Consider the following 26,260-nt stretch of genomic DNA (forward strand, 5'->3'; position numbering starts at 1 on the left):
TACTCCCAGCAATCCCATCTCAACACCTCGGTGATAAAGTGACACTATTTGGAGTCAAACGCAGTGCAGCAAGGGATAGCCCCATATACGGCAAGATCCAACATCTGAACCTGTTATTGTTATTTGATTGTTTCTATGCATGTACTACTGGTCCATCAAGTAATCTGCAGTTTTAGTAAATATTCGTGAGCAATATCGATTTCAAATCAAATAATTTGCTCTACATTATGAAAGGCCACATTGATAAAAAAATATATATATATACTTTGTATCGTCTATTATATCAGCTAGTATATCGACTTTAAATATTCTAATTTGAATTATTTGGTCCAAATTATCAAATGGCGCATTGAGATCTATAATAATCGATTTACTACACTTTCCATTATCTACTATTCAAATGGATATTAATCATCAAATATAAAAGAATACTATGTGACTGATCCATAAGGTTATCTGTAAAACTTGTATAACAGTCTGTATATTATATACTTAGCTAATATCCCACACGGGATAGTTTTAAGACTCGGAAGTTATAAATTTATTCACGATGACCTTAGGATATATTTTATCTACATTTTCGGATTTTTTCGTAATCCAGATAGCCTCAGCAGATGCAGGATCAGCTACTAATAAACTGAGTTATAATTACGTTGATGTTTATAAAATTTGTATAGATGTAAAGAACACTTATGTAGCTCCGACGAATACACAACAAAAATGTTATAGGCTGGACGCGATACGCAGCTACTTTGTTTATATAGTAACTATGGTTGCGTCATCATCTGTAACGCCGGTATTACGTAATAATTGATCTACAAGTGTCAACAAAGGCACGTGATCCTTTTGGAAGTCGTAAGGTGAATAATTTGGTAGGCTTTCTTGGCACAGATTGCAATCACGTGATCTGAAGATGATTTTGACCTAACGGAATGCAAGCATTGTAATTGTTAGTACCTAGGTTGGTTGCACAAAACGATTGTTTATCTATATAAAGTCAATACTATTTTATGCATTATATTTTTCTCACTTCTATTTAATCGAGTTATGTCTAAAGACGATATGTTTAGACACATTGGGATAGCCAATCAGAGAGCTCTCAGAGTATTGCAGTCGACAGGGGTTCCAGTAATGTTCCCGGTTTCTCATAGTTTAGTGTCAGACACTGAAGTAAACGGAAGGCGAGCTAGTGGCTCCTTCTTTTGATTTTTAATCGAAAGAGCGCTCAAATTCACACTAGATTTCTGTAAGACAACACGACACAGCAGAAAACGAAATTAATCAGTTTATAAAGAGGGGAGAAATGTGATAACTGCATTTTAAAAACAAAAGAGCATCTTTGCTTGTTGTTCTAAATCGAGTTGAAGCCAAAATATATATTACAAACTGTCTATATCCGACTTATAGATATTTGAATACTTTTCTTTGGCGTTATATGTGCTATGTAAGGAGAGATACTAACGTTTCACAGGACTTTGGATTGTTTATCTTGTCGAATACTCTGTTGGAACATCAGCTGTTTTCTGAAAACCAGTGAACTGACTGCTGTGTTTGAGGATACGATGGCAAACGCACGAGCTGACGCTTCTTCTAACGATACGGTAATAATGCGATTTTTTAAACAAACACTATTAGCACAGCCAACACTGATGCCATGCCTATTATTTGTGATTTTATTTAGAAGGATTTGAACCTCAGCATGAACCCCCTTTGCTCACCTTCAAACCACCTTGAATGTTAGTGCATTTATCCATCTACACTCGCATCGTTTTTGAGACTTCTATATATATTAAATGACTGTCATCCTCCATGGGCAATCGTTAATAACTGATAGATGCAGGAGGGACCTATTACCGCGTAATAGACATGAGGACTATTTTACATCAACCAAACTTTGAATCTTTCCATGTAATTCACTGGATTACATTAAAAGAACGGTGGATTATTCTTCTTTTTTTGTAAAAGTCATGCAATTCAGGTGACTTTGAAATGTTGCCTCAGGTGTAAGACAATATGAACAGATACATTGTCATTCATAAATAGACATATTTTGATAGAGAACTCAAACAGCTTGTTTGGATTCATGTAAAGTTTTTTTTTTCTCTTTTTCTTGTATTAAAATAAATGTTGCTGATAATTACTTCCAATACTTCATGTATTATTAGATAGATACTTTAGTTCTGAAGAAAGTTATGCGTTAGGTCATACACAGGAATGTGTTGAATAAGCAGTATATTAGTCTTGCAAATATCAAAACAAAATTATATAATTAGGATGCAACATTAAGTGTTTTCTAATTTTCAGTTGTTTTGATCAGCAGGTTGAATAGTCTACACATACTTTATAGTTTATGTGAAAAAGATAACAAAGAAGTACTTGTAATTAAAAAAAGTAATACAGTATATTGCTGTGCAGAAATAGATAACAAATTTAATTTGTTTGTAGTCCATGCAATTCATTTAGGTAAATCAGAAGAAGTGCACACCTAAACAATACATCAACACAAAATTATATTTTAATAATAAAAAAGTTCCTAAAAGCGATACAATAGCAACAACTCAGATGTCTGCAAGTTTCAAGATGCCGTGCTTGTATTTGTTTATTGTGGAAGACAAATTAACAGAAGTCTGATAAATTGGTTTAGTCTAACCTAAATTTCGTATTTATATACCACATAGGTGTGTACTTCCTTAGTAATAACTTTTACATTAACTTACCTATTTCAAATATATGGGAGGTTAAGAGACTTAAGTTTCTTTTAGAGTTGTCATCTATCAACCAATTATGAATGTGCAATTATCAAAATACACTTCAAATTTATCAGTCATAGAAGCTCCTTAAGTCATTATTACTATCTATCAATAGTACAGTTTAATATTTATCCATCATACAAACTCGTTAAGGTCATAATCATATGTTTTGACTTCTTCAGTACAAGTCAAATACTTGCATACACATTAGGCTGCTTGATGTATGATGATTTAATGGTGCATCACAATATGCATATTACAAAGTATGAATTTATAGCTGTAGTACTTGTTCTTTTTCTCCTTGAATGTAGATTAACCATAGAAAATGCTATCAAGCCCATTCACAGAATGCGAGGATCACTTGGCTATAACTACAAAATGAATATAATCAGGGTGTTGACACCAGTATCTTTGTAAACCCACTTGCACTTTGTAACACCTGTGTCAGGGTCATCATATACTAAGGGTTAATATCGCATAGTTACATTGTAGATTCCTGGAAAAGGATATTGAGCCTGTGTCTCCAGCTCTACATAACTTTTGTGTTTTGTATCATAATCTCTAATTTCCTGTAGTAGCTCCAACATTTTGGCATTATTTTCAGGTTTGCTACTAGGGCTCCTGTAAAGAGACACAAACACATTATTACTTGTAATAATAAACAATAATCTAATACAAAACCATTTGTCTAGTCTAGATTTGAAAGCATTTATGGTAGATATATTTACACATTTTTCAGGAAGAGAATTCCAGGCATTTACAACATAGATACCAGTGAATTATATTTTTTTATTTATGTGAAATCTAATTAAAAAATTTATTTTGTCTAAAAAATGAACCTAAAATGTGGCAGTTTGATAGTGTGATAGCTTCTCAGCAATCCAGTGATTAAAGAAATTGTTCATTTTTAACACTTCCAGATTTTTTTTTTTTTTTCTTTTTCTCTTCTTCAAATTTTGATGTTCGTTCATGTTGATGCTGTAATTCCCAATTAGGAAATAATTTTGAAGAGCTGTTCTGTGTGACATCACGGTTTGCTTCCCGGAACTTCCTAATTTAAACAAGACATTGAAATTTCCAGCTTGACTCAATTTGAATATACAATTGATTATTGGTTATTTATTTTGCCATGTTTAGCTTAGGAGTGGTTGGAGAGCACTCACAAATTTAGTACCTCCTTTTCACACCCATTGTATCAAATTTGAGGCATTTAAGCTTTTTGTTGTGGCCAGGAATGAGTGGGATGTTTTACACCAACAGTCCTGGAATTTAGTTGAAACCTATGTGCTACATCACTCGAATATTTCTTAGATCCCCTAAAAGATGCATGTCATTGTACTCCAGCACTTATCTAGTGCTGTTAAATCAGTGCTTACCATTACATTTTGAATGAATTGAAAATACACTCATACCAAAAGGTCTTTTCCACCTATTAAGTGAGGTCACCAAATCAAAGCATACCCCCTTCCCCCATCCAGAACCTGCTCATTTCAGCAGTCTTAGCACCTCTTCTCCAACTTATTCCATAAATTATGGCACAAATAATTGATTATTTACTACTTATGGATCATCATCATGTCTTACTGCATCATTTCTGGATTCATAGAAAAGTGGTGTTGTTTACTTCCTTCAAGTCTCAGCCTGAGCAAGTGGGTCCTTGTGGACACCCACAGAGGATGTGGTCCGTGGTCTCGGGGTGTTTGGCTACAGGGACACCTGGCACTGGTGACGTCTCTACTTGTGGAAGTTGTCTTCAGCTTTGCCCACTTTGGCTCTTGCTCTCTATAAAGTTACTCAGTCTTTCCTGATGGGAGTTGTTCTGCTGGGTATGCTATGCTGTACCTCATGAAATATTGGCGTATTGATCAATCAATCCATTTATCCAGATATCTCTTGTTGGGGATCCACAGTTCGCGGGTAACAACAGCAGCCACCAGGCTGGCATATAAGTCACTTTGGGAAGAAATATTGTATTGTTTGTTGTCAGGGTATGACCAGGATGGTATAGTGGAAGATGAGGTGTTTGGTCTCTTATGTTTGATGGTTACACATGAAGCATTTTTTTTTCCATGGCTAGGCCTGTTCTGTGTTGGTATTGTCCTACCTGAACATAGTCATGCTTGCGTAGTTCTTGCTTGATGGAGTAGAATGTTGGTGGCTGGTATTGGGGTGTTTGTTGTGTGAATGTGTTTTTGCATGGATGTGTTGTGTGGTTCAGGTGCTGGGTTGCTTTAGATGTTTCATTAGTAGGCTGCTAGTGTAGTTTTTTGTTGCATTCATTGGTTGTGCTTGTGTGATGCAGTGGAAAGACTGAGTACAGTTGAGGGCCTTTGCATAGAACTTTAGACCTATTATTTTCATATGATGTTCTATGTGGAAATTTTCTGTTTGGGTAGTTTTGGTGCATCTTGTGTAGATACATAGTAAAATGTAATTCTCAAGAACTTTGTAATCTGTGATTAAGTTCCTTCTGCTGCACAATGCCTGTGCTTACTACTGTTTTTAGCTCATTTATTTTCATGTACATTTTCAGTCAGTTCTCTGATGTGGACTGAAGTTCATATTATCAAAAGAAAGGCCCAGAATATTGCTGTGAATAAATTACAATATTGTTATTGAGTACTGTAATCACACGGCATCTGATAGAAATGGAGATGCTTGGAGAGCAACGGAATGGCATAGGAATGTTATACTTGCCAGAACATGACAAAGGATACCACAGACATATAGTAGTCTTAGGTATGCCACATAACATGCTATCTCTTTAATGATAACAGTGTCTCAAATTTCACCGAGTGGAAACCTGCAACCCCACAACAGCTGGCAGTAGAGCGTGGCTCCTCCCAAAGGTTTCCCAAGGATGACATTGTACTGCTCTTTGTGTTGTATCAAAGTGTGATATACTGTGTCACAGGCTTGCAATAGAAAGGAAGTAATTGCCATTCTACCTGAGAACACAGTACAACCAGTTGTGAATTGGCCTCACTAAAATTGTGAGTGGTGTGCACTCAACATAGTTTAGAATGGGAAGAATACGAAGAAATGTGGTTAGATGTGGCCGGATCAAATGTGCAGCTTGCACCCTTGGATTGGCTGATCAGAGGATGGGCCTTACTGTGAGACTTCAGATTCTACTGTATGGCTTCTCAAGGGATCATTGTCTGCTTAACAAGAGACTGTGATGATGATAATGGCCAGATGTGATCTCTCATGCTAAAGGTGGAGAAAATATGGCTGAAGATGATAAAGAAGTCTGGGTTGTTCTAGACAGAGGTGAGCATGTTGATGGATTTTGATGATTGTCTCAGATTTCCATCCTGCAGGACCACCACCTGCAGAAAACTGCCATTTATCCCATTTCACTAATTTGTGGGTCTATAGTAATTGGAGTATTTAAATTGGTAACCCCTACAGACATGTGGTGGCATTTGTCTTTTCAGAAGTTCTGCTGTTCTGAGAGTCTCCTGAGAGAGAAAATTGGGGCAACAGATTAAATGATTCTGCTGTTCCCCCATGTGGGGAACATGCTTTATTTGGTTTCTGTCATCAATGTCCATTGGGTTTTGAGATGTTGGTAGGACTAGTGTTGTTAGAATTCTTAGTATTCCTAGAGATGATAGTCAAAAATATCCCCAGAAGTGATAGAAGAGATAAACTCCATCTGCACACTAGTGTAAATAAAATAAAATAAAAATAGATAAATGGAAGATGAATCCAACAGAACAGTAAAACAAGAACATCCATGGCAGATAAGTAAAAACATGCCAAAATAAATAATAATGAACAAATAGAGAAGCGTACAAGTTTCCCAAGTGGGAAAACAAAACACAAACAGATGTGAAGCATGCATTAAGAATAATAACTCAAAAGAACATCTGCTCTCAGAAATGAAAATCTTTCTCAGAGCAGCACGAGAATGATAGGTACACAGTTCTTTGCAAGATTCCTCAAACCCAACCACCCCTCATGCCATATCACACAAACAAATCCTACTGAACAATGAAAAAATAAGACATTGTACTACCCAAATATCTACAGTAACCTGTCCCTAATACCCTACAACATATTTTTACAAAGACACATGCATATTCAGATCACAAAACAACCACTCCATGATACACTTTCAAATTCTAGAAAGGCAGACCCCCCCATACATTAACCCAATTGAAAAATTAATCCCAGGGTAAGAAAGAACCATACTGGCACCACTGTGTTCAGGTCACCATCCAGCATTAAACCTGTACCAACACAGAATTGACCTGGGTATAGACTTAAGCTGCTGCAGATGCAGCCACCACACAGAAAGCACCGATCACTTTTTTATAAACTGCCCTTTTGTCATCCTGTTTGGACAGCAACACAAAATCTCTTCTCTGTGTGAGTTATAGGTCAATTGCCTGGATTTGCTATGGAATTTCTGCAAGAGAGACCAAAGCAGCATTTGATTGATGAGTGGTCAAAATGATGGGAACCATGGGTGTTCTTATGCATGTTGGTATGAAGTACACATAGTTCTCTTTATCCAACTGCCACTTGTATGGACATTTTAGCCCAGGACATAAAACGCCATCAGTTCCCAAAGTGGGTTTATGTCATGGGCCCAAACATCTGCACAAGTGGTGGTTGACGAGTGTTGGATTAAGAGACCTAGATGTATTCAAAGAAAAGAAGGCGGAGATGCAGAGTTGCAGTTTGTTGACTTTAAGATGGAGCCAATACAATTCAAGTCTTTTTTTTTTTTTTTTTTTTCTTTTTTTCACCTCACAAAAAAATTAAAATATGTTTCAACTCATTTAAGTAGAGGACTGCCCATGGTTGTAAAGTGCGTGTGTTAATTACAAATTGAACTCTGCCCAATAAGGATTGACTGTTCATAATGAATACCAACTACCCCATGAGGCAAGAATAATGAGCATTATAGATTCAAGTCACTTCCCATGAATTTGACATGGTTACCATAATTGAATTTGCTGCTATGTAGAATACAATAGCTAGGTAAATTGCAGCAGAGATCATTGCAACTGCTGCATCATCCACTAGCACAAAAGAGGGATGCTTAAATATTCCCATAACATGCAACCGAAAGAGTGCTATAACTTCTCTCCACTTTCTTTGAACCCTTCAGGATTAGGGCACTGAAATGTGGCCCTTCTGCAATATCATAATGTTGTTCAGGGTGTACAGCTCTTGGCTGTTGAAGGGAAAGGCTATCCCCTTTTCCACGTAATCAGAGACCCCCAACCAACTGGATTGAGTTAGCGTGCCTTCTCTGAGTAGTGGTTCCATACCAGGAGTTCTATGGAAGCCCTATCCCAGTACCTTGTCAATTTGAACAGGAATAGTGGAGACTAACCTGGGGCCTGTAGTGCACAGTGTGTCATATCTGCTCCAGAAATAAATCCACAATATTGAATGGGACAAGTTGGGGTCTTGAGAGTTCTGTTCCAATTGATTTTCCATTATGAATTGCAACTGCAGGACCAAATCACAGGTTTATGCAAAGATAATTTTACACCTAGGTCCCTTAATCCAACACTCACCAACTACCACTCGTGAGGCCGTTTGGGCCCAGGACATGAACCCACTTTGGGAATTAGTTGTGTTTTATGTTCTGGGCCATTTCGTGAAGTGGGTTTATGTCCTGGGTCCAAACATCCACACAAGTGATGGTTGGCGAGTGTTGGATTAAGAGACATAGTTGTATCAATATCATTTATCAGACTGTTGATATGGCGAAGAGACAAGTTTAAGCCTTCTTTTCTTTTGGTAGAATAAGTACAGTTAGTATAAAATGGCAATTGTCGACAGAATGATCATGGTAGACACCATGTGAGGATGGAATTTTTATTAAATGTACATTTAATGAAGGTCTACTCTAACCACAGTCATTATAGTTAAAACCTCCATTGCACAAAAGAGGAAGGTCATGTAGCTAAGTAGAATATAAAACGGTGACAAATTGATGACAAATGAAAAGGAGTTGAGCAAAACATGCAGATAACTTGCACTGTATGGGCGAGAGTGTCCATGTGTGCATTGTACAAACAGGTGTAGATCTGGAAAAGGTTTTTGATAACCAATAGTTAGGGTGTGATCTGATATGATTATAGTTGCTATTGCATTGACCAAAGGAAGCACATAAATAGCTTCTTTGCACACTTTTTAATTAAGAAAGCACAATAGATCAGGCATCTGATGTTTGATTTATTATCATGGCAGTGAGGAAGCAGGGATGAAAGGTGAATTTGTGTGTGTGTGTATATATTTACTGTATTATGTTATTATTGTCTAGTGATATTAAGGCTACTTTACTTATACTTTTCCCATTTTTTACAATTTTCTTTTGTGTTATTGGACAAGTATGTAATTTTAATTATCCCTTAATGCACCCATTTATTTTACAAGAATTTATTAGATGTTATTGCTTTTACAATTTATGTTTTTGTGAATCTGGTCATTACTTACTGTGAATTGGAGAGATTAGTTGTCATGAAAGAGTTTGATGGCTTGTAGCCATTCCCATCCACCACTTTATTTGCACTCTTAATTTGAAAACTTAAGAGGGCAAATCAAGTGAGTTATTTAAGTGCAGTATCCTTCTTGGAACAGTATGGAATGATTCTTCTTCACACCCTTTTATGCATAATTTTGGCCATTTTCACATGTTTCACACCCATTTTATTTCCTCCGCATTTCCCCACAATGGTTGTGGTGTTTTGGGGAGGGAAGACCTGACGTGAGGAAGTTCTTATTTGATATCTTTTGTTTATCCGTTCCTGTTCACTTGTTTATTTGGTGTCTTGTCATGGGAGGGTTTTTTTTAGTTGGGCTGATGTCTGGAGATATCAGGTGGATTTTGGAGGTCAGTCTTAGAGTGCTCGTTTTCTGATCTGCGTTTTTGTATGGGTGTGTTGTGAGATGTAAATTGTAGGTTGTCAGAGACACCTGGGACAATGGTCTTTGAACAAGTTTGACACCACTTTTATCATTGCAGTCAACAGCACTTCCAGGTTGTTCAGGACTTTCCAACCCAGAATGCACAACTGGGTTAGCATGGTCACCAATCCCACCCCACAGTCCCTAGCTTTAATAAGTGTAAAGTTGCCAATCAAAGTGTCATGACTATGGAGACCAAAATGAATTAGAAATTGATGAAAACTTTAGGTGTGTCAAATTACATTTGCATAAATACAGTGTATTTACCTAATTGTAGTACAGTATATAGGAAAGGGTCCTGCTTACTCTCCAATTATCATACCCATCTACAAATTCACACATGGCTATATCTCCTTATTTGCCGATTTTCGTACTTAGATTTAAATTTATGTATTGCTTTGGCTTGAGCTATATTGCCTTCTAAGCTATCTTCATCTTTATGAAGGAGATTAAGAAATGCAGTTTTCTGTACAGGTGCACTAGTGATAGAATTTAAAACAAAAATGTAAATGGATTTAAAGTAAAGTTTGACTGATGAAGACAAACAATGACCCCATGAACCATAGCTCTGCTCTTGGATTTGATATTAGATCATTTAAGATAATTACACTACAGTTGAATTTGTTCCCAGCCTTACAGGTAACATGTATGAAGGTTGATTAAAATCATTGAACCTGCCATCAATGAAAGAAGAGAGAGTTGACTTGATAATAGTGTTTAGGTCACTAAAGGAAATAGATTATATTTACAGATCTCTTTTGGTCTGGGACAAAAGTTATGAGGTTGGGAATTAAAAGAATAAAAAAAAAAAAAAAAGATAATATGTCTAATAATGTTAAAAAACAGTTTTCCATATAGATGCATCAACTCTTGAAGTAGCTTAAAGTGGAAATGGCATAAGCTAAGACCATAAGTGAATTCAAAACTAGGTATAGTTGAGGGGAAAAAAAGAGACAAAACCTCCACAAGATTGATTCCTTTCCTATATATTAAAAATAGGTAAATACATGTTTATATGAATGTTAAGACATGCTGACATTAATGGGAGTAGGCAACACAGGGTCTTAGTCTGAGTTTATTCCTGACTAATTTCGCAGATATGCTTTTTCATACCTGTGAAACTAATCAGGAATAAACTCAGACTAAGACTCCTGTTTTTTCTACTTCCACTTACATTTACATAATTGCTTTTGTCTCTATAATATTGTTGGCAACTGTACTCTAATGTGTCTATTGCCATACTTGTTCCCCATGGCAGCCCATCATGCTTCAGTGCTTTTCTATGCGTATTTTCATGCTCGAATTTTCTGCTTCCCCAATCTCAGAGCACCTACCCTCTCCTGGACTGGCTACTGAGCCATGTGAAATATGAAGCACAATGCCAGAGCGAAGGCAAAAAGGTGAGCAACTCCGTCTTATCAGGCTAACAAGGCAAGCAGATCAGGACCTTGGCAAACACATCAGGTCCTTGTGCCCTGGTTCTCATAGCTGAAGGCTTGAGCACGTATTTCTGTTTTTTTGTTTTTATTATGTTTTGTTTCTGTATACTTATAGGACACCATTTATTTTGCTTGTGGGTGTTCGTAGCACAGAACACTCTTGGAAATGTTATAGATGAAGTGACTTGCTGTTTCCTCATGCGAAGTATACTAGAAATGTTTGTTTTATTTTGTGTCTGAGTAACCCATACATGACTTGCAAGTGAGTTTGACGTAGTGTTTGCAGTTAGTCTTTGATAGGATATTATTGTGTAGTGACTAATTTAGATAGTGTGCCCTGCTAGTATCTAGTATATTGAGTGTGTTGGGATTGTTAGCTGATTAGGTAGCATGTTTGATATAAAAAGAAGAAAAGAGTGGCACAAATAACTGAAATTATAGATCTGCCACATGATTATGAGAAGAGTTACTACTGGATGTCTCTAAGAAACTTCAAAATGTACAGTAATTCTTCCCATATTTGAACTGCCATTATTTGAACATGATTTATGTGTAATGTATAAAAATTTTAATTCTTCATGATTGAAAAATTAACACTGGAATGTCAGAATGGAGATGGGAAGGGAGGGGGTGAAAGATTTTAAATTCTGCACCCAAATACTCCACAAATCTGAACATCCTGTGGCCCAGTTAGTTTGGACATGGGAGGGATTACAGTATTGTATTTGGAATGCAAATGTGAACCCATGCAAGAGCACTGAGATGAATTGCCCTCCTTTATTTGATTTCATTTACACTCGTATTCATTTATTATTTGTTTATTTATGTATTTTTTTAGGAAATATAGGTTTTGAGAAATGTGGTTTATTGCAATTGACTAGATAGGTTTCAACACATTGTGGCTGTTGATATTATGAATTCATCAAGATTCATGGATGATTTGAAGTGTGTGAAACATGGTATGATGTGGGTGCCATAGAATTATTATTATTATTATTATTACAGTATTATTATGATTATTATTTTTTTTTTTTTTTCTCTCCCTAGAGGTCAGGCATTCTTTTAGCCTTATGTTATTTTGGGAATTGACAATTTGGTTTGAAAAAGAAAAGATAATTTAAGGCTACTCACATTTCATGCCAACATGAATTATTCTCATTGATTTAATTGAATTCTTGATCGGGACATAATGGGTTGGGTGATTTGTTATCAATATTTCACAAGCATTTTTACATTTACAGATTGTGTAATTATAGCATAGAGATGTTAGTAGAGGTTCTACCCCTTTTATCTCTGATTGGTCCGTTTGGTACATGGTTATGTTGTGGTGGTATTTTTATTTATTTTATTTATTTATTTATTTATTCTTTTTTCATATTTTGGAAATGACATATGATAACAGGAAACTTTTCAAATGAAAATGGATTTAAAAAAAAGAATGAGGAATATATTGTACACAATTTTATTGCAAATACTGGACTTAGCCAAGCTGGATTAAGTCACTATATATATATATATATATATATATATATATATATATATATATATATCAGATCGGTTGTAAAATTTCGATCGCTATCACCCGTGCCCAAAGTGTCCGGATAGCTATGCTAAGTGGCAGTCACCAGTGGGTGCTTGGATGTATATTTGTATATATATATTATTTATTTATTCATTAGTTTAATTGTGTTATTATTATTGTTATTATTTTTATTTATTTGATTTTTTATTTATTTATCTATTTTATTTTTTATATTATTTATTTTATTTTTATTTTTATCTATTTATTTTTATTTATTTATTTACTTTTTTGTTTTTTTTTATTTTTTTTTTAGCATTATAGTTTTGGGGTCACACTGTTCCAGCTGATTTTAGGACATACACAGTAGGATGTAAAAAAAAAAAGTGAATGATCACACGATCGTGCATCTACACTTCGGTCTGGGATTCACACTGTGCTATTTTTCCTCCAACCTCCGACTAATCGGAAGTCTCCCCCCTCCCGAACATTTTCTGCCGTAAGATCACTGTTTGCAAACCATTTTGTTTTCTCAACAATTAATTAACATGGAGTGTCATTTGATATCCTGGCTGCAAATCTGCCCCAACAGTCGAAGGTAAAATAGCCCAGTGTAATAATGCCTTTACTCCTAAAATTACTGTCTTTAAACGTTTTATTCTGGTTAACACCAGCTGACCTTATGTATCTTAGAAAAGTATAATCCGTTGGGAAATTGTGTATAAAATTCAGTGTATCCAGTTTGGTACTTGTCAACTTGTCGACATTACCTGACGAAACGACGTGACGTCATGTCTCGCATTGAGGGGAGAATCGATGCAAGAATAAAATTATTTGCAAATAGATATTTCCCAGCAAGCCCTCCCTTGCCTTTGGAAATAATGCACTAAGTTAACCTGATCTAATCTAACCTTGTTTGACATTCTGTCAAACAAATGTTATGGCATATAAAGTATATGGACAGCAATAACGTTACAAAACATCGCAAAAAATGACGTTTAGTGGGAAGTGAACCGAAGTATTTAAATCGTAAAACAATTCTTTCTTTCCGAAATCGATAACGGTAACGTTAGAGAACTAATACGTGTTTTATGTCGCCAACGCCATTATTGAGATTCTGATCTTGGACGTTACTTGCGTAGATAACGTCAAATTTGATATAATACACATGCGCACATACACTTTTGTCCGTCTATATTTCGATAACGTGATATTGTCCACAAGGATAAAGCTAAAAACTAGTTTTTTTTATCTTGAGTTACAAGAAAATATATAAATTTGAACTTGAAGCAGTGTTGACAAGTAGGCTGCATGTAAAAAGTGTTTATTGTTATTATTTTTTTTATTCCCATACGAAGTATTGTCTGCTTGTGGAGTCGATATTTTAGTAAATTAGTGACATCCCAACGGACCAGTCACGCAAAATTATTTTATTGTATTATCAGTCCCCTGAAACATAATAATGGTATACACACACACACACACACACACACACACACACACACACACACACACATATATATATATATATATATATATATATATATATATATATATATATATATATACACGTGTGTGTATGTATAGTTACAAAGGTTGCTGCCCCACGGGTACAAGATTGGGTTTGTTGCGATTCGAACGCTTGTTTGTGAGCTTCGAATCTGCGACCTGTTGCATATGCATGTATACATACATGCATACTTAAATACAGGAACAGGCTCATGTCATCTGAATAAGGGGGGAGTGGATGGACGGGTCAAATTATGCAACTACCTTCCACTCGCCCACCACCCAGTTGTTTATCCTTATCTTAGCCTTTTCTGGATAAAGGGGCATCCCTGTCTTCCGTCACACTGCCCAGGTGAGAAGCAAGTCTACCCCCACCTTCCTGCTACCCTTATTCAATCGAAAAATTACAGAACAAACAAGAAAAAATCCATTCGGGCTGCGTCAGTTTATATTCAATTCACAAACATTCTCTACCCGTACCTGTCTCTTGCCCACTCACTTCCCTACTCAACAGACATTCCTCTTGACTCCAAATGCCCCCTTCCACCCCCATCCATCCACCTCGTTCTCGGTCTTCCCCGCAAGTTCACTCTATCCACCTCTGCCTTCCACATTCTGCGAGTCTTTCGTGCCTCTCTCTCTCTCTCTCTCTCTCTCTCTCTCTCTCTCTCTCTCTCTCTCTCTCATCATATGAATACATGAATTCGGGCATGTAAACTGCCACGTGTCAATTGGCTTTAGCTGTACAAGAAGTCTGTCAGATGAGATGGACTTTCATGCAAATTGCACTGAAGAAACGCGGTTCCTAAAAGAAAATATAGAACATAGCGATAGATATGTATCGTTGAAAATGTGTATAGATTATAACCCCTTTGCTATCTTTGGGGAGCCACCCATGTAAATGAATAAAATCGCCTGACGGCAGAGACAATGTTTTTAAAAAATGCCGCCGCTAGGTTGATTTTATTTCATTTTCTCTCAATATTCGCAACTTAAAAGTATATTGGGTCACTTCCGAATTGCATACATTCCTTATAGAAGGGATCTGTGTAGGAATGTTGACGATGCAAGTGTTACGTACCTGTCACTCGTATTGTATGAAATGACATGCGACGTCTTGCGTCACTTGATAAGTGACGGAAATGGTGTGCGTCCGTGTTGCCGTATTGGGGGTTCGGAGTTATGTTTATTTTTTTAATCATTAACTTGTTTTATTTTTCTTTGTCTACTTGTTTATTATTGTTATAATATTTATCATTATTATTGTTATAGTTATTGTATTTATTATTATGATAGTTTTGTTTATATTTTTATGAGGCCCGATGTGAATTGCTGAGACTTATTATTATATATTAGTTATAAATTTGTTTTATTTATTTATTTATTTGTTCTCGTATCTCTCGCCAAGTTAAAGTGAACTTGTTAGCCTGGTCAGCCACGTCGATGGTAAGGAAAAGCTCATCGTGGTCCAAGGTCAGCCAAATACGGCTTCTTGTACTACGCGACCGTCCCATTGAGCCAGGTTAACGGTCTGCCTTTTCAAAATAACGGTTTAAACCATCAATTTGTTTTTAATGGTGTTTGAAATCGTCTAGTTCTTGAACAACGACGTTGATACCATTTTAACCGTTGTTATGAAACTATTTGAAAATACAGTTTTTATTTATTTATTTATTTATTTTGTAATGTCGGTAAACGTCTATTATTCAAACAGTATAACATCTGTGTTTGGAATAACGCTATTTTTCGAGAAAAATATAAATTATTTTGAAAAAAAAACCTGTTACACAGTCATATCAAAGCTTTGAATCATCTATTGTTGGAACTCATTTTTCAACAATATTTAAGATTTTTTTTATTAAATTTTTGAGTGTTAACACGTCAATTTTAATGTTTTAAATTTGAAAAAATTAAACGTTTGAAACCTCAGAGGAGTATTGTGTGGAGGCACGTCCAAAAATACATTGTAAAAGAAAAATACAAAATACTCCAAACAAGAAATGCACATTGTTTTAAAACACACACACACACACACACACACACACACACACATATATATATATATATATATGTGTGTGTGTGTGTGTGTGTGTTTCATTGAAGTACCACCATAAATGCAACCAGTGTCACTTGGAAGAGTATTTGTATATTTATGATTATTTGATTAAAAATTAGATATGGTATGATTGGTATTGACTTTTTTGATACTGCCCAATCCCTGTTAAACTCTCTCTCTCCCTCTCTCTCTCTCTCTCTCTCCCTCTCCCTCTCTCTCTCTCTCTCTCTCTCTCTCTCTCTCTCTCTCTCTGGTCGCGTGAGTATTACGATTAGTGTGAAGGTATTTGGAGTTGCCAAAACAGTTGCTGGTTGATGAAATATGCAAAAGATCGATTTTAAAGCACGTTTGATGGAGAAAAAACAAAGAAACAGTCTTTCTTGGGAAATTGCAGTGTGTACATGCTCTGATTAAACCGTCCAGACCTGTTTTTTTTTTTTTTTTTTTTCTTTTTTGTCTTTTTAGTCTTCTTCGTCTTTGTCGTCGTCGTCTTCATCTTCGTCTTATTTTGACTCTGTCTTACAAGACAAGAACCAACTCGTACATGTTCGCTGAGTGCTCTATGGTCGCCAAGCTCCTAAGAGAAGCACACCCAACAGAAATGATGACGTCATCGATACGTCATTCGGTCCTTGTGACGTCACGTTATTGAACTCGTTGAGGTTTCCTCATAGATGAATAAAATCGCCTAACGGAAGATGGTGGCTGAGGGAAAGTACATGCACACACACACACGACGGCGCAGTGGTAGCGTTCGCAACCGCTGCTACAGCGGTCCTAGTTTGGATCCCGCCCAGGGTTGAAATTATTTCAGTATCTCTGCGAGTCGTTACTCCAACTTTCGTGGGCGGAGAGTTGGGTGGGTGTGTGCGTGTAAGGTCACAGCATTACTTCTCGGTCATATATGAGCTTTGAGCTCTCTTCCGGGAGGGTAAAAACTGTTGATCACGATACCAACACGTGACTCAAGACCATGGTGAATCACACACACGACTTGCATCACAGCGCTTGTATTTAAGGCAGTGCAGCGATGTATAGTTCCTTCACAGTGGGGCTCAAGAGCCAATGTAATAATAGTGATGATAATGATATAGTGATAAATATAATAATAATAATAATGATTATATAATAGTAATGTTTATGATACTACGAGTAATATAGTAATTGTTGTGTATATAATTTATTTGAAACCCGCAGCCCCGTTGCTGCCGGCAACAGTCATCGGGGACATGTTGGATCGCTGTTGTCTGTGTTGTGTGAGTGTAGGAATTTCTATGTCGGAATGCTAGGACGGTACCCCTCACAGAGGGCTTTGTAGCGTGGAATTTTATGAACCATGCCCTTGGTACTTCGCCGGTGGCAGGATTCGAACCGCCATCCCCTCGACCTTCTAAAGCTAGTCAAGAGAGAGAGTTTGGTCCTGGCCCGGGAACAGAATGACAGGCGCTCTGGGCTGCACCTCTAAATGGAGGTGAGGGTGTTGATGGGTTTTGGAATCGTGAGGCGGGGAGATGATCCTCTTTGACGTCTGTCTTGCAAAACGTCAGTGCTGTAGTAAGGTCATTACAAAAAAGAAATTGTGATTGTCTTTTTTTTTGCCGCCTTATCATAAAAAAAATATGTAATAGATAATGATAATAAAACCGAGGTTATTATTACACATGCCAGTTGTGTTTAATCTTCCAGGAAAAGGCAGGTGTTTAGGGAAATATTACATTTCTTTAAGTTGTCAACTTAGATGGTGCAATTTCCCTTATCCTTGGGCATTGTATGGCCCTCAGAGTCACTGCAGAAACGGACTTTGCTGGATCAAACCCGTAGCCAGAAATTTAGGTCTTTAGATAAGGAGATGAACGTAATATTTAGGGGAGGGAGCTGAACGTAATGTTTTCATGGGGGGCTGAACGTAATATTTCGGGGTGGTGCTGAACGTAATGTTTGGGGGGCTACTGAACGTAATGTCTTTTTGTGGGGGTGCTAAACGTAATTTTTGAGGAGGCTGAATGTAATGTTTGGGGTGGGTGCTGAACGTAATATATTTTTTTTTGGGGGGGGGGAAGGCTAAACGTAATTTTTGAGGAGGCTGAATGTAATATTTGGGGGGGTGCTGAACGTAATATTTTCGGGGCTGAACGTAATATTTGAAGGTGCTGAACGTAATATTTAAGGAGGGGGCTGAACGTAATATTTGTGGAGGAGGCTGAACGTAATATTTGGGGGGGCTGAACGTAATATTTGTGGAGGGGGCTGACCGTAATATTTGGGGGGGCTGAACGTAATATTTAGGGGGTGCTGAGCGTAATACTTGGGTGGGGCTGAACGTAATACTTGGGTGGGGCTGAACGTAATGTTAGGGGTTGCTGAACGTAGTATTTGGGGGGGCTGAACGTAATATTTGGGGGGTGCTAAACGTAATATTTTTTGGGGGGCCTGAACGTAATATTTGGGGGTGCTGAACGTAATATTTGAGGGGGCTAAACGTAATTTTTGAGGAGGCTGAACGTAATATATGGGGGAGGGGGGCTCAGCGTAATATTTGGACGGGGCTGAACGTAATATTTGGGGTTGCCGAACGTAATAAAAAACAACTAATATTGTATAACACTTACTGAAACTGTAACACAGCAGTTTTGTGACACCAATACTGAACCATCAGACATTCGCAGCAAAGAATAGTCTCGAAACCCGTTAGTTTGCAAACTAACTAGTAGTTTTATTGTAACAATCAATGTGTGGAAAATACAAATATATGAATTGAGATTTTGGGGAACTTTTTTTTTTTTTTTTTTTTTTTTTTTTTAAGGCAGCTTTGAAATTCATAGTGTTCCTAGTTTCTCCATATTATTTTCCTAGAAATTTACAGGTAATCTTGAAAATGATATTATAGTATGTTTTAAGCCTTGACCCTTGTAATTCCTTGCAGTCCCTAATTTTCTGTTGCAAGGATATTTTTGATATGAATGCTGGAAAATGTAAGCAAATGATAAATCCAAAATTCTCACAAGAAAGTTATTATTATTATTTTTATTTATTATTTTATTTAGTTAACTTTTATCTATTCATATTATTTTTTGCTGTAGTGGTTAGTGTGACTGTGTACCCTGTATGATATCACCGAAGATAGATGAATAATTGATCAAAGTTGATGGAAGGGGTAGATATATCAGTCTCTCTCTCTTTCCCACTTTTATTGATTTATTCTTTTAAAACTGAAGAAAACTGAATTTATTTTGATTAAATTTAAATGTTTTATGTTGTCGTGTGGTCATCGATGAGAAATAGAAAAAAAAAGTTATTATTGTACACACTTTTGACCCCATTAACCTGTTCTCGGCGCTGATTGGCTGGCGCATCTGCTTACGTCATCTGGCTCCACCCCTTAGCTCAGTTGTTAAACTAGGGACGGGAAATATATATAATGTACTATATATGTGTATATATATATATATATATATATGTATATATATATATATAATGTATATAATATATATATATATATATATATATATATATATATATAAACTATAAAATATATATATATATATATATATATATATATATATCACAATTCGCTTTAATTCTAAGCCATCACATCGAGAAACTCGAGGAGGCATACATGCAGAAATTGCTACGTGGTACAGCTAAGGACTCGAACCTCTGCTTAGCACTTAACAATTGACAGTGACAACCGGTTGTGCTATCAGTGTTGTACAAATATATATATATATATATATATATATATATATATATATATATATATATATACACAGTTTACGTCAGTAGCGGGAATATTAATCTCAATAAAGGAAGTATTATCTGTGTAATTATCGTCAGTAACAAGTTATTATCAACACCGTTGTTAATGACGGAAGTATTGATACCAATAACGGGAATATTGATGCAAATAACGGAAGTATTGTCGGTGTCGTTATTAATAACAAGCATACATTAATAATTTAAATAGACAGCCTACATACTGATTACCGATATTTTCAATAACACGTGTGTGTCCGTGTGTTTATTATCAATAACAAAAATATTGATTGTATCTATTTTCAATAAGGGGACATTGCATGACAAGTGTGACGTCACGAGGTAATAACAGGAGTGACGTGTGTTAGCACCAAATCATGCATGTAACACACACACCGTGTCAAGTTGTCTTGAGATCTCGTACCTTCCGTGAGGTTCCGCACACCTGTCGTGAGATTCCGTACACATTTCGTGAGGTTTCGTACGTATATCGTGAGGTTGCTTTACACATGTTGTGAAATCCCGTACACATACCGTGAGATGCTGTATATGTATATTGATGTTTCTTATAATACCGTGAGATCCCGTACACACAACGTGAGATGCTGTGTATGTATATTGGTGTTCTGTATACATATCGTGAGATCCCGTACCCATAACGTGAGATGCTGTATATGTATATTGATGTTCCGTATACATATCGTGAGATCCCGTACATCTATTGTGAGATTCCGCACGCATATCGTAAGATTCTGTACACATCGTGAGAGTCCGTACACTATCATGAGGTCTTCGTACATATATAGTGAGAATGTGTACATTTTATCGTGATGTTCCGTACATATATCGTGAGATCCCTTACATATATCGTGAGATTTCGTACACTTATCCTGAAGTTTCGTAATATATCGTGAGATACACGTATCCTGAGGTTTGTGACACGTCTTGAAATTTTTGTACACATGGAATTCCGTACACGTATCGTGAGATTCCCTACACGAATCCAAATATTTCGTACATATATCGTGAGATTCTGTACACATCGTGAGATCCCGTACACTTATCCTGAGGTTTCGCACACATATCGTGAGATACAGTACACCTATTGTGAGATTATGTACCTACATCAGGAGATGTCGTACACATAACGTGAGATTCCGCACACATAACGTGGCGTTTCGTACGTATCACTGATATCCTTTGCACATACCGTGAGACCCCGTACAATCGTAGTGAGGCCCTGTACACATAACGTGAGTTTTTACACGTGTTCTTTAATTCCTGTGCACATGCCGTGAGATCTTTCACACATCCAGTGGGAAGTGAGCGGGTCCCGGGATTCGAACTCACGACACAGACAGACACACACACAGAGACCGATTAGCCTGACTTCGATTGTGTGTAAACTGCTAGAGACCATCATTCGCAACAGTGTAGTGAAATTTTTAGAAGAAAATAAAATTATGAAAGATTCGCAACTTGGCTTCCGTAGCAAACGCTCATGTTTAACTAATCTCCTCGACTTCTTTCATCACGTCTTTAACAAATACGAGGGATGTAGATCTGTTGATATAATTTATCTAGATTTTCAGAAGGCATTCGGTAATGTTCCCCGTAAACGATCGCTCTACAAATTGAATACGCACAGTATTTCTGGCAGTATCCACAACTGGATTAAAGATTGGCTCTCTGAGCGAAAACAGAGTTGTAATTAACAGAGCCTCATCCAGCTGGCTCGACGTTAAAAGTGGCGTACCGCAAGGATTAGTTTTGGGACCTGTTTTGTTCTTAATATTTGTAAATGATCTAAACAACGGCTTCTGTAAAGTATCAAAACTTCCTGATGACACAAAAATTACAGGCAAAGTAACAACCACCAAAGAGAAAGAAACTCTGCAATCCGATCTAGACAGATTATCAAGCTGGGCTAGCAAGTGGCAAATGAAAGTTAATGTTAACAAATGTAAAGTCATGCACACTGGAGGTAACAATGATCGCTTCCAATACCAAATGAATGGTGAAATACTGGATTCAGTAACTAAAGAAAAATATCTAGGAGTTTTAATATCAAATGACTTGAAGCCAAGTCAGCATTGCTCAAAAGTTGTTAAAATAGCAAATAAATTGGTTGGCGTCATCGGAAGAGTCTTCGAAAATAAATCAGAAAAAAATATTTCTAAACCTTTATAATTCCTTGGTCCGTCCCCATCTCGAATATTGTATACAATTTTGGTCCCCATCTCGAATACTGTGTACAATTTTGGTCCACATACTTCCAGAAAGATATTAGTAAACTAGAAAGAGTGCAACGGAGAATAAGAACATAACATAAGAATGAAGGAGACTGCAAGAGACCATAAGGCCTACACTAGGCAGCTCCGTATCCATCACCACCTGTCATCCCCATCCATAAAGTTCTCTAATCGTTTCTTAAAACAACTGATAGTTTCAGCGCTTACTACATGGTTACTAAGTCTATTCCATTCGTCGACCACCCTATTAGTAAACCAATTCTTGCCTATTTCCTTCTTAAATCTAAATTTGTCCAGTTTATACCCATTACTGCGAGTCCTGCCCTGTTGTTTTAATATGATGACCTTGTTTGCATCACCCTTGTTAAAGCCTTTGATCCACTTGAACACCTCTATTAGATCACCCCGCACTCTGCGTCTTTCCAGAGAGTGTAAGTTAAGGTGCCTAAGCCTCTCTTCGCAAGGCAAATTTCTGAGTCCATGTATCATTTTGGTCATTCTTCTCTGTACTGATTCTAGTGAATTGATGTCCATTCTGTAGGACGGAGACCAAAACTGTACCGCATAGTCAAGGATGGGTCTAACTATCGCTGGGTAGAGTTTGATAATTACCTCTGCACTTCTTTTCGTTACCGTCCTTGCAATGAAACCTAATGCTCAGTTAGCTTTATTCCTGGTTTTAAGGTCCGGACTCACTAGAACTCCCAAGTCTCTCTCGCACACGGTTTTCTCTAAAAGCGTGTTATCTAAGCTGTATCTATTTTCGGGGTTGTGTAGCCCTACGTTTAACACGCTACATTTAGAGATATTGAAGTTCATTTGCCATTTCACCGACCATGTGAACAATTTGTTAAGATCATCCTGCAGAATCTCTGCGTCGTCTCCTGACCTAATTTGGCGTCCTATTTTAGTGTCGCCCGCAAACTTACTAGCATCACTGTTTATCCCATCGTCTAAGTCGTTTATGTATGACTAAAATGATACCAAAGGCTGAGAAATCTGCCCTGTGAAGAAAGACTTAAAAGTCTAAACTTATTCACACTTTCAAAAAGAAAAATGCGAAGAGATTTAATCGAGGTTTTTAAAATGTTCAAAGGCTCTGATAACATCAATGTCGAAGATCACTTCTTATTAGACCAATCAAATACAAGAAGACGTCACGATTTTATTATTATTATTTTTTTTTTTCCGAATGAAAGTAAGCACTTCTTTAACCGGGTTGTCAATGCGTGGAATTCGTTACCTTCCACTGTCGTTGAAAGTAACACAATAACAACATTTAAAAATAGCTTAGATAAATATTTGGATTCTAATTCGCAAATAGAATATTATCCCTTGCAATAAAAGATCTGACAACCCTACATTTAATCGTAATTGTATAGGATAGTGGTAGCAGTAATGTTAGTTCATCTGCCCTGTTTTCTTAACTGTAGCTTAGTTTAGTAAACACAGACAGCCTCGTTAGGGCCAGTAGGCCTGCTGTTGTTTGTTCTTTGTGTTCCTTTGTGAATTCGACACGGCATACACTGGGCTACCATGAGATTCCGTGCACATATTGTGAGAACGTGTACCCATATCGTGAGGTACTTATACAGCATGTGAGAATCTGTACATAATTCGTCAGACCCTGTGCAAATATCACGAGATCCCGTACAAATCCTGCGAGGTCCTTTACACATATCTCGTGCATCTCGCACACACCTCGTGAAACTCCACAGAAAACCCGTGAGATGTTATGGACCAAAAGGTCTCCGGCTGGCAGGCGTTGCTTTCGTCACCCTTTGTAGATCCTTAATCCAAGAAAATCTCAAAACGCAACGTGAACTCACAGACCTTAGATAAGAACATAAAGAACCTAAGATCTTATGCAGGAGACTATAAGGCTTACACTAGGTAGTTCCGTGTATTTCACCAATCATCCTCATCCATAAAGTTATCTAACCTTTTCTTAAAACAACCCATTTTTCTCAGCGCTCATCACATGGTTACTAAATCTGTTCCATTCGTTAACCCCCCCTGTTCACACTAGCGGTTTGAACCTCGCGGAAGCTGCGTCGATATCGCATAGTCGAAAAAAAAAAACCGCGGTTATGTGTGAACGCCACCATTGACTTACATTGTAATTGAACCGCGGCAATTGAAACCGCTAGTGTGAACAGGATCTAACAATTGTGACGAAGCTTCGTGTGTGTGGGGGGGGGGCGAGTTCCCTGGTTCCTTCGTGTGAATAAAATCTCCTGACGGCAGCCAGAAGAGGGGTGAGAGGGTAAAAACAAGCCCCCTTTCGTATGGGGTGATCCTTTACTCTGTTGTGACTGTCGCCTGGTGATTTTATTGGTCTCAGAAACTGGTTGAATTTTGAGAATTGGGTGATGGGATCGCTCTTATATTTAGGTTCAGGTAGAGTGAGAGTATGACATTGGCCTTGTATAACACCATTCGTGCCAAGAGCCTCCCACACACGCGCGCGCGCACACACACACACGAGCATAGCTCCCTTCCCGTATAATACAACTAGGTAAATACATACACACACATACACACGGCTCAATGGTATGGTGGTACCGCTCTCGACCGCCAATTCAGCTATCCAAGTTCAAGTCCCACCGCCCAGGGTTGAAAATTTCAGCATCGCCGCACTGCGAGCCGGCACTCAAACTCTGGTGGGCAAGGAGTTTGTGTGTGTGTGTGTAAGGTCACAGTATGACCCATATACTGGGCCATATATGAGCTCTTGGCTCTCTTCCGGAAGGGTAATAGCTGTCGATCAGGAGTCCAACACGTGAACCAAGACCGTGGTGAATAACACAGATCTGGCTGTGTATGAGTTCTGAGCTCTCATCCGGGATTGTACTAAATCCATCGCGAATCCAACATGTGACCCAAGACTGTGATGAAACGCACACAAGAGTTAATTTAACACGAATGAAATCGTCTTGCGTTAACCAGAATAGAATATATTTATTTGATCATTGTTTGATACAGTTCGATTTAGTATCTTTGATATAGTGGGTTATGTTGTGTTGACAAGTTTTTAATTTAGCGAAGAGGCATTTTACGTCAGGTTTACGATCGATGTGTATTCCCAGCTATGATCTACGGATTTGAAATATATTGTGGAGTAGATATATGAGTGGATGTTGTATTTGTTACTGACTGGGCGCCGGGAGTTGGGAAGCGTGTGAGAGGGAGACCAGGCAGAAGGTGGAGAGACGAGATGGAGAAGTTGGCATAGACATGTGACTTAATTGAATGTCACCGATAACCAGCGCTTCTATCCCAAGGGGCAATATAGAGGTGGCAAAGAAGAGTGACTCTGGTCCATAGGGAGGGGTGAAGAGAAAACAAGTTGTTTATAGGTTATAAGAGAGGACTGGTTTATACTTAAATCGGCTGAAATTAACCTCCAAGCATAATGCAGCACCGCGTGACTCTGGTCCGTAGGGGTGGAGAGAGAGAATATGAGATACACGGGGGGGATGGGGAGGATAGCGTTATGCTCGAGTCAGCTGACTAAGTCGGCGCCAGCGACGCGTCACGCGGGTCGTGGTGCCAAGTTCACAGTTGTTGGCACCGAAGAATGGGCCGACTGCCGACCACTTGCATCGCTGTGTGTATATCCTTGGGGACACAAGAACTGCGCAAACGGGCTCAGGTGAGGCCGGGATGATGATCCCGGCTTTCTCCTGTCTTGTATTTTAGAATGTGTTGTTAATGTTGTGGAAAACTAGGGCAATGGTCCTTATAACGCCGTTATGGCGGACGTTACGGTTTAACAGAGTTTTTTTATGTGCATATTTATATTTATTATAATTTTTTACCGGTTTATTATATTTATTTATTTATTTATGTTATATCCTTATATTATATCTTTATATTATATTATTTTTAATTTTGTTTTTTGTCCCCGCCTTTGCATTTGCAACGAGGGAACACGACTGTAGAGCCAACATGTAGGAGAAAAGAGCCGGCGGTACATGTAGATGCATGTGTGTGTAATTCACCGTGGTCTTGGATCACGAGTTGGACTCGTGATCGACAGCTAT

At 37.6% G+C, this 26,260-nt stretch overlaps 1 protein-coding gene across 2 annotated transcripts in view; it reads left to right on the plus strand.

Moving 5' to 3' along the window:
* The first annotated feature begins 1,149 nt into the window (after positions 1–1,149).
* aralar1 (calcium-binding mitochondrial carrier protein aralar1) overlaps positions 1,150–26,260 on the plus strand; it is a 525,272-nt gene continuing 500,161 nt past the window's right edge. The window contains exons 1-2 of one of the 2 annotated variants that reach the window (XM_076212853.1): positions 1,150–1,601; positions 11,012–11,086. In XM_076212853.1, coding sequence (XP_076068968.1) covers positions 1,563–1,601; positions 11,012–11,086 — 114 coding nt within the window. In that variant the 5' untranslated portion in view covers positions 1,150–1,562. The remainder of the gene's footprint in view (positions 1,602–11,011; positions 11,087–26,260) is intronic. The other variant, XM_076212855.1, reaches the window with a different exon arrangement.

This window comes from Oratosquilla oratoria, chromosome 30, assembly GCF_046742065.1.
Source record: "Oratosquilla oratoria isolate Oo_2021 chromosome 30, ASM4674206v1, whole genome shotgun sequence".
Classification (NCBI taxonomy): domain Eukaryota; kingdom Metazoa; phylum Arthropoda; class Malacostraca; order Stomatopoda; family Squillidae; genus Oratosquilla; species Oratosquilla oratoria.